The 9,990-nt window shown below is 41.5% G+C and overlaps 1 protein-coding gene across 1 annotated transcript; it reads right to left on the reverse strand.

The window, feature by feature from the left end:
- Positions 1 to 8,764: 8,764 nt before the first annotated feature.
- Zfp42 (ZFP42 zinc finger protein) lies at positions 8,765 to 9,679 on the reverse strand. The gene is made up of 2 exons (XM_028768155.1): positions 9,266 to 9,679; positions 8,765 to 9,202 (listed from the first exon to the last, which is right to left on the reverse strand). Exons 1-2 carry the CDS (start codon positions 9,677 to 9,679, stop codon positions 8,765 to 8,767), a joined length of 852 nt encoding a protein of 283 aa, XP_028623988.1.
- Between the last annotated feature and the right edge of the window lie 311 nt (positions 9,680 to 9,990).

The raw sequence follows: 9,990 nt of genomic DNA on the forward strand, positions 1-9,990 counted from the left end.
TTGGCAGCCTCTGCAGGCAAATTCTCCCTTGAGTTTGTTATCCACGTCCACGTTGGAGTTTTAAACGTTTTCTAATTAAATGCTCTAATACATTTAATCCCTGGGAGGAGTTCCAGAAGAAACGTCCATCCATACACAGGATACACGAGGACTAGGAATTGAGCTCAGTAGGTGGAATGCTTGCCTGCCATGTGTTTAGCCTTGACTTTGATCCCAGGCATAGTGATGTACTGCCTGTAATCTCAGCACTTAGATGGCGGCAGGAGGATCAGAAGTTCAAGGTGGCCTACAATTTCAAGGCTAGCCTTAGCTATACCAGCCCCTGTTCCCCCCAACACGGCCCAAAAGTATGTGCATTTATCTATATATTGAGGCTGCCAAGTTGCATGTATTATTAACACATGAGTGGCATGTGAAGTCACATGATTTGTGGATATAAACTTTCAGGAAAGGAAAGAAACATACTGAGCAAACCAGGAGAATAACCAAAAACCGGGTCTCAGGGAAACGTGAATCACAAGTGTTTCTTGGTTAGACTCAAATCTTGAAACAAGTAGCTCTCTCCATCTTAAGCCTGTGATCTTGGAAAACCAAGTTATTATATTTTGTTCCTATTTTGCTTTCTACAAATTCTTTAAATGTTCCTGTCTCATCCCAGTTTTACTACTGGTATAGAAGGGCTAGGTGCTGTGGCCTGGGTCAGACTGTTAAAGGACAGCCTGTCCTTTAAAGGCAACGGTCAGAGCAGTAGTAATGTTGGAATTGTCTGAGGGAAAGGTGACCCACTCAGGGAAACTGTAGCTTTCTGAAGAGAAACTGCCCCTCCCAAGTGGAGACTGTCCCTGCAGTAGTCTTGAGACAAGCCTTAGTTTTGGTAAAGGCAGCTGAAGTTTCCTTAGACCACTTACCAAGTCTTACCAGTCTGTTAAGAGGGGACCCTCCAGCTTGTCGTATACACAGGTATACCTCTAAAACTATGTCAAGGACATAAATTTGAAATCACAATAAGCTCTCAACATCTATTGGACTCCACATATGATTCAGCATACCTCGGGCTGAATATATTTTTCTGAAAAAAAAAAAAAATTCAGCACAGCTGGTTGGCTGCTTCTCTAACATGTATGAATTCCTGGGTTCCATCCCACAGCACATCACACTCTGGAACACCCTAGCACTGAGGAGGAGGAGGCAGGAGGAATCATCATAGTTCAAGGTCTTCTGAGGCTACAATCTGAGTTTAAGCCAGGCTAGGTTGCATGAGATCCTGTCTCAAAACAAACCAAAAACCCAACCAAATGAACCACAAAACCCACAAAAAATTGTAGCTTTCTTTTCAAGGTGACAATTGTTTACAAAGCATTGACATTGTGGAATGGCTGAATTAATAGACAGTGGGCCTGTGGACAGGGGAGAATAATGGAAGATTTTCACTTGACTTTAGACAGTATCTATGTATCTATCTAACCCATGTCTATGAGTATGTACAAATCAAACACGTGTAAAGCAGAGATTGAACTTCAGATAATGACCCTAAATGAAGTCAATATATTGATATTGTCCGCTGTTATATAAACTAACACCCAAATTTAAGCATCTGGAAAAAGTCATTTTGTCACTTAGTGAGTTTGAAATTTCACAGAGGACCCTTCAATTTGTCTCTCAAATCAGACCAGGGTACCTCATGGGCTGGTGACAGGTGACCATCCCAAAATGGCTCTTTACTTCGTGTTCGGTACTCTTTGGCTGGCTAGCTTCTCTCTGTTGTCTTCCCCTACACATGTCTTATCCAGTCAGGGTCTTAGACTTCATCCAGGATATTATTCTTAGAGAATAGCTACTTGGGCTCATATACATTAAGGGTGACAGAGGAGGCAGACTTTACAGCTTCACAAATACTAATAATCAAGGATTGATAATTTTTAATTGTATAAACATGTGGTACAAAGTGATGTAATAGCTTATTAATATTTGAGCTGATTAAATTAAGCTAGTTGACATACATATGTGGAGAGCTTTTGGGACTGCTTGGCAGGAATCTGACATTGGCCAAAGACAAGGAAACGGTTTTAGGCAGGAATCTGACATTGGGCCATGATGAAGAAGTACGTTCAGGCAGGAATTTAATTTTAGGGTAAAACAGAGAAGTAAGTTCAGGCAGGAATCCAAGTCTTAGGCTAGAACAAAGAAGGCCTCAGGCATGAATATGACCGTGGGACAGGGAAGTAGGCTCAGATACTTTGTCATCTCAATGAGCCTTAGAAACAGCAAGAGTGCTGTTTATTAGAAGTACTAATAACTTCTTCTTCTTCTTTTTTTTTTTTTTTTTTTTTTTTTCGAGACAGGGTTTCTCTGTGTAGCCCGGGCTGTCCTGGAACTCACTCTGTAGACCAGGCTGGCCTCAAACTCAGAAATCCACCTGCCTCTGCCTCCCAAGTGCTGGGATTAAAGGCGTGCGCCACCACTGCCCGGCAAGTACTAATAACTTCTAAGAAACAGCAAGAGTGATCATGGAACTTTGTATATTGCCTTGTTTGTTCCTTGACTGTTTCTATTGTATTGTTGGTTCCTCAACCTAGTACTGACCTAAATACTTGCATATAATTAAAAGGGTTTAAAAGAAAAGTGGGAATAAACAAACTCGCCTCACCTGCAGTCTCAGGACTGGCTGGAGTCATGCTGCAATATTGTCTAATCATCTCTTTTCTTTTAATCCTCACTCCTGTGCTGGAGAACCTGTTGACTGACTGAGCGGGCTTGGTCATACATATCCAGAGGCTAAACTCTTATTTGAAAAGTTATCTACCTGTCTCGAAAAAAACAAAAAAAAAGTTATCCACCTATATTTAACTTATGTGTATGAAGTTCTAAGGGTAGAACTCAGGGCCTTAAAGATGTTAACCAATCACTCTACTACTGAGCCATCCTTAGACCAAGACTTTATTTATTTATTATTATTATATTTATTTATTTTTTGGTGCAGTGACTGAGTCCAGAGCTTGTGAAAGACAGACAAGGGCTTTGGCACTAACAAGTATCTCTAACTCTTTTACAAAATTTTGAGAAAAGGTCTCACTGAGTTGCCCAGCTTAGCCTTGAATTTATGATCCTTCTACCTCACCTTCCAGAATAGTTAGGGAGAGCTAGCATGGCCTGTGACATGAGACCTTGAGCTTTAATAGGAGGAATGGTAAAGAGTTTGCTGCCATCTTTACTGAACTGAGGATGGAAAGTCCTAGAATACAGTCTTGACAAGCCCCAAAGCATTTCCACAGACACAAATGTCCCCATGCTTAGTGGTCAGCAGTTTGGGCATGCACCAATTTTCTTAGAGAAATAGGATGCAATTACACATAGTGTGCAGCGTTTTGGCGCTTAATGGTGATGATGATCAAAATTCTTCCCAGTTTTATTACTTCTTTGATTTGTATGTGTATTTTATGACCATCATTTTGAGTTGGAGGGAGCATGTACTATCTTTTTATGGCACGCAACTATGATCTTAGGAGTGCTAAGAATAGTTTATTAATGCCCAGGGCATCATTGAAGGCTACCTAATACCTTTGATTTACTAAAGTCACAAAAGTTATGTTAGCTTGTTTTATGGATATGACTTTAGCCATATGGTAAAGCACAGCTTGGTACAGGTGTTCTTCATATCTGGTCCACTGACATCTAAGAAATTCAACTCTGGGGTCACACAGAAGAGGAACAAGCCCCCTAATAAAACCCACATGCTAACCATTAACGTTCATTTACCAAAGCTTGCTTAAGCTCTTGTACTCTTAAAGCTAATTTCATCCAATTGCCTTTTAATTATAGTTCTTGCTTGGAGTTGCAAATATAATGGGTTTTTAATGTAACTTGCACTGTTCTATGTCCAATGCAGGATGTAATCATGCAGCTTATTCAGTCAGAGCCATTGCATGGGGGTAATTACTATACAAGTGCACACGGATGTCTGCACATGCACACCGCCAGCAAGAGAGAGGCATATAGGAAGTGGACAACCTGGGCATGGTGGTACACAGGGCAGGGCACAGAGCCAGGGCAGCCAGGGTTAAAAGACCCTATGTCAAAAGTCTCTGGTGAAGGAGAACAGTATAGATGTTTCAGGTGCTATAGCAAGTCATTCTTTTTAAAAAATGATTATGTGTCTATGTGCACACCACATTTGCACAGGTGCTCACTGAGCTCAATGAGTGTTGGTTCACCTGGAAATGAGTTATAGGCAGTTAGTTGTAAGCTGCCTGATGTGGGTGTTGGGCAAAGACCCCAAGTCCTCTGCAGAGCGGTACCCGGTTTATCTGCTGACCCATCTTTCCACTACCAATGTGTAAGTGTTAGAGAAAGGATCTACATTAACACTGATTTTCAGTTTGTTCAATTCAATTTCTCTACCCTGGCACTAATCTAGGAAAAAAAAACTTATTTATGGTTACATAAAAATACTTTGGAAGCAATTTAACCAAGGAAAGAACCATACACTGCAAATTATAAATATTACTGGAACTGAAATGTAAAATGAAAAGATACCCCTTCCTCATAGGTTGGAGGAATTAATGTTAAAACAACAGGCCAGGGAGGTACACTATTAATCCCAGCACTTGGGAGGTAGGGCAAGGTGGCTCTGTAAGTTTAAAGCCAGCCTGGTTTACAGAGTTCCAAGAGAGCCAGGGCTATACAGAGATACCCTGTCTCAAAAACAAAAACCAAGTCAAACCAAAACTAAAAACCACCACAAAACAAAACAAAACAAAATTAGTGGAATTTCACAAAACTAAAGAACTTGTACACAGCTAATAAATCAATAAATCAACATAATTAAAATGCCATCTTCAAACTAGTAGAAAATATTTACCTCTGATAAGGAAGTATTAAAATATACAAAGATTCAATAGTTCAGAGTTCACTAGCAAATAAACAAATAATCCATTAAAAACTGGATAACACAATGTAACCACAGGGAACCCATCTTCTGTAATCACAACATTCTGTGTGGAAGAACTGTTGTGGAAGACAGCTTAGGGGGTCTTAAAAAAAAAAAAAAACCTAAGCCGGATTACTATGTAACTAGCCATTTCACTCTTACATCTCGACCCCCTTGCCTATTAAAGCTGTTCAGAATACCTAAGGTGTAGAAGCAACACAGACTGGTATTACTGCTTGCAGGAGATACAGCCTTTGGTAATGTGGAAAATCTTGGATGCCACTATATTAAAGAAAAAAAAAACCACGCTGATCATCAACAGCAAAATATGTTAAAAAACAAAGAATAAAGGCAAATATACGTATTTGGGGAGGAGCGGGAAGAGTTTGAGACAGGGTTTCTCTGTGTAGCCCTGACTGTCTTGGAACTCACTCTGTAGACCAGGCTGGCTTCAAACTCAGGGATCCAAATGCCTCTGCCTCCCAAGTGCTGGGAGTAAAGGCGAGCACCACCATGCCAGGCTGAAATGGTGTACTTTGCGTCAATAGAAGTAGGGAGGCAGAAGGAACAGGTGTTGGCAAAATAAGCTTTCAGTTATGCAGGAAAATCTAGCCTGTGCATGTGTGCATGTCTATTATCCAGCTGTGGAGCTGATTAAACAGCAGTGTCTGGATTCATGTAAAAATGTAGATGGGCCGACTCTTTAATTTTGCTTGGATGTTTCTTATGTAAAACACAAATGTGAAAAGTATGTGTGCATTCCCTTGTAAAGCATTAACAAAAGGGCTGGAGACCTGACCCAGTGGTTCCCACCATTGACTGCTCTTCTAGAGGACCCGGGTTCAATTGCCAGCACCTACATAACCTTTTCTAAGTCCAGTTCCGGGGAAACAACGTTCCACTCTGGCATTTAGAGGCATTGCACTCACATGGTGCACAGACATACATGAAGGCGAAATGTCAAACACTAAAAAAAAAAAAAAAAAAAAAAAAGCCGGGCAGTGGTGGTTCGCACCTTTAATCCCAGCACTTGGGAGGCAGAGGCAGGCAGATTTCTGAGTTCGAGACCAGCCTGGTCTACAGAGTGAGTTCCAGGACAGCCAGGACTACACAGAGAAACCCTGTCTCAAAATAACAAAACAAAACAAACAAATATATATGTGTGTGTATGGGGGGGGGAGGGTTTGGAGCAATGGCTCCTCCAGAGGACCCTGGAACCCACAAGGCAGCTCCTAACTCCAGTTCCAGGGGATCCAACACCCACCCTCACATTCAGACAAAACCAATGCACATGAAATAAAAACTGGAACACAAGAAAGTATTTCAATTAACTCAATATCTACCCTCTTTTTCCGTGTCTTCATTATCTTTGGCAGTCCATCTACATCTTTAGGGAGAAAAAGAGTCAGAAAGGCCAGGCCAGCCACATAAAATCCTCTTCCTTCACAGGACTTTCTAGGCCTCAACATCCAGATATGAACATCTTATTATAACTTTAGAGACTTTTTCTCTAAAGCAGACCAGCCTTTACAAAGAGAGCCAATCTTAAGCCTTCTGAGTGTTCTGAGGCTCTGGTCTGAGGAGCCTGCATCTCTTGATTGCTCTTTAATCTTTACTCTGGAACTAGAATCCATAAAGGATGGAGTCAGACACAAGGCTGGCAAAAGCAAACACCAGGTAGGCACATGATCCATCACCATGATTAAACTCGCCTTAAGTTCTGTATATGGGTGTTTGATTTAGAAGAAAATTGAAATTTATGAATGGCTTTTGTGCACTACTTTACTGATATTAATGTGGAGTTTCAGGATCCACATTCCTATAAAACATAGAACTGTCTTACTAAGCATATACTAAATAGCTAACATTCTGTAATCGTACGTATAAGCAAAAACTTCACACTGAAGTCAGCCTATAAGCCGATACTTTTTTTTCTTCCTTCGAGACAGGGTTTCTCTGTGTAGTTCTGGCTGTCCTGGAACTCACTCTGTAGACCAGGCTGGCCTCGAACTCAGAAATCCACCTGCCTCTGCCTCCCAAGTGCTGGGATTTAAGGTGTGCGCCACTACTGCCCGGCAAGCCCTGATTTTCAAAGACAGGTTGTTTTCAAACTTTGGCATTTATAAAGATTAATCATCACTCATCCTTTTTCTAAAATATGTGCTTTAACTTCCAGGGATATGGTAAATCTTCAAGACAAAGTGGCATTTAACTAAGCTGGGTTGCAGCATTTCTACCAGAACCAAATCATTGACACTGACTGGTGGGCGGGGGTGCAGGTTTTCTGGCCAGTTCACTTCAAAATCATACAAATACAAAGAAGTTAACTCCTATAACAGAGTTAGAGTTTTATTTTTACTACCTTTTCCTTTGTCCACATTTAACTGCTGCGAATTCCTTCCCTAGCATGCACACTCAGGTTTATCCTATCCATTAGGAACAACAAAGCTCCTTATGTATGAGTCCCCTCTAGACATGAACTCTTGCTCCCATTTCCCTTTGTGGGGTCCTTTAAAAACATTTGCATATTTTTCCATGGAGGAGACCTAGCATGATTTAGGTAAATGTTTTTACTGAGCGGACATTTATGTTATGAATGCACTACAATCAAATAGAGCTTCCTTAATATCCTTGAGGAAATACTTTCAAACATGACTGTAAGCACTTCTAAAGAACTCTAGAAATAAAAATTACTGGGCCAAACAGTGCTGCACAAAATTTATGGGTTGTATCCTCCTCAATATTCAGACATTAAAACTCCCAGTACCTCAGAACCAGAATGTGATCTTACCTGAAGTCTTTTTATAGATAATTAAGATGAGGTCTTCGGGGTGGAGGGTTACTCAGCACAAAGAAAACAGGAGCAGGTGATGCTTGAAGACACAGCACACACAGCAGGAAACAAGACCCTGGCCTGACCCTTTGTTTGGACTGGTAGCTTCCTACCCTCCATAACTACAAGAGCATACATTTCTGGTGTCACTTTGGCCTTCAGAAATTTAATAGAGAACTCCTGGAAATTATATGAAAACAGCTTTGACAACTCACTGATGGGCTGGTCTATCAATACTGAATGTCAGTAACTTTCTTTTGGGGAAGGTCTCATCGTCAGTCCTGACTGAGCTGACATTTGCTGTTATGAACCAGGCTAGCCTCAAACTCAGAGACCTGTCTGCTTATACTTCCTGGATGCTGGGATTAAAGATACATACCACCCCACCCTTTTGCTATAAAGAACAATGAATTTTTTCCCAGAAATTTAACTCGTTTTTAGTGTTTTATTTCCTTTTATTTGGAAACACCTAAAATCTTCAGATGGATCAACTTTCTTATATAACTATTCACATTTAAGTATGATTAATATAGTTTGGTACAATGAGGAAAACAAAAATCAAAAAAATTGAATTTAGAAATATGTATGCGTTTGTTGACTACTGCCAAAGCTACCCATTCTTTAGGATTGTCACACTTACCATGAAGCACATTTTTAAAGGTAAAAGCTAGGCAATTAGTAACTGCATAATTAAAAATAAGTGATTTTCTATGAAGTATACAAAAAACCTATCACCTTCAATAGTGCAGCATATACTAAAGGTTATGCTCCTGAACTGCTTTCACCATTGACTTTTCTGTTCGAACTATGCTATGAAATACAAAAAAGATCCTAAAATTATGTAATAAATAAAAAAATACAAGCATGCCTTCTAGAGTTGCAAAACCTTTTTAGCCATAGAATCCATCCCTACAGATAATAATCCATACATAATGCATGTACCCCCAGTGCCTCTGCCATTAAGCATTAAGACTACCCAGTCTGAGGACAATCTGTCTTGGCTTTCAGCATTTCTTCCCTGCCTTTGCATGGGTTAGGATGTGAATCTTCAGATTATTTGACTGAATAAAGCTCTTCTCGCAGCCATCAAAAGGGCACACAAAGCGCTTCTCACCCGTGTGGATGCGGACGTGGGTGCGTAAGTTGAAATCTAGTGAGAAGCGCTTGCCACAGCCTTCGAAGGTGCACTGAAACGGCCTCTCTCCGGTATGCACCAGAAAATGCCGCTTTAGTTTCGAGCTCTCAATAAAAGCTTTCCCACACTCTGCACACACGTGCTGCCGGGGCCCGTGGACAAGCATGTGTTTCCTCAGGGCGGTTTTATCCCTCAGCTTCTTCTTGCACCCAGCTTGAGGACACTCCAGCATTGACAAGGCACCACAATATGCAATGACCTTTGGCTTCTCTCCAGTAATGCCTGCAAGCGGCTTACGACTGGATAGCTCAACTTCTGAAGTTTTTCCAACAGGAAGCTTCCTGCTTGTCACGAACTCAGAACATCTAACAGTCTGCTGAGGGGCCTCTTGCGTGGCCGCTCTTTTCTCTTGTCTTGTCCCCTTTGTCATGTGCTCCAAAGAAGCCTCGAGAAGGGAGCTCGCTTCCAGAACCTGGCGAGAAAGGTCTTGTTCCGCTTCCTCCAGGCTTTCAAATGATTTAAAAAGTAAGTCCTCTTCCAGAATGGGTTCAGAGAACTCACCTCTTATGATGCACTCTAGGTATCCATCAGGGAAGTCCTCTTCCTCAGTATCGAGGCTAATCTCACTTGCATCGTGGATGGTGTATGTCACATGGGGAGGGTCCACTCTGGTGTTCAGGACTGGCCTTGCCTCGTCTTGTTTTAAGGTCATTCTGTCGAGGGCTCTTCCACCCGGCCCTTTCTGACCACTTGTCTTTACCACTTTCTTCATTTGTTCATTCATGCTGTTTTAGCTGCTTCCTTCTTGAACAAGGAGTATGACTCACTTCCAGGCAGCACTGATCCACAAGAGTCACCCCGCAGCACGGCAAACACCTGCCTTAGATAAGAACCCAAAGTTAAAATCTGCTAAAACACTAGGGCCACGGTGAGAAACTGACCTCAGTGAGTGGTCTACAAGCAGGGGGATGGCTCACCAGGAGCTTGCCTGCCTGCCACTAGCTGAGTTTGGTCCTGGGATATATGTGGTAGGAAAGAACGAACTCTCAGAATGTCCTGACCTCCACAAGGGAGCCACACATTCAAGCAAGCTCA

This window comes from Grammomys surdaster, unplaced genomic scaffold, assembly GCF_004785775.1.
Source record: "Grammomys surdaster isolate TR1022 unplaced genomic scaffold, NIH_TR_1.0 185, whole genome shotgun sequence".
Lineage (NCBI taxonomy): Eukaryota > Metazoa > Chordata > Mammalia > Rodentia > Muridae > Grammomys > Grammomys surdaster.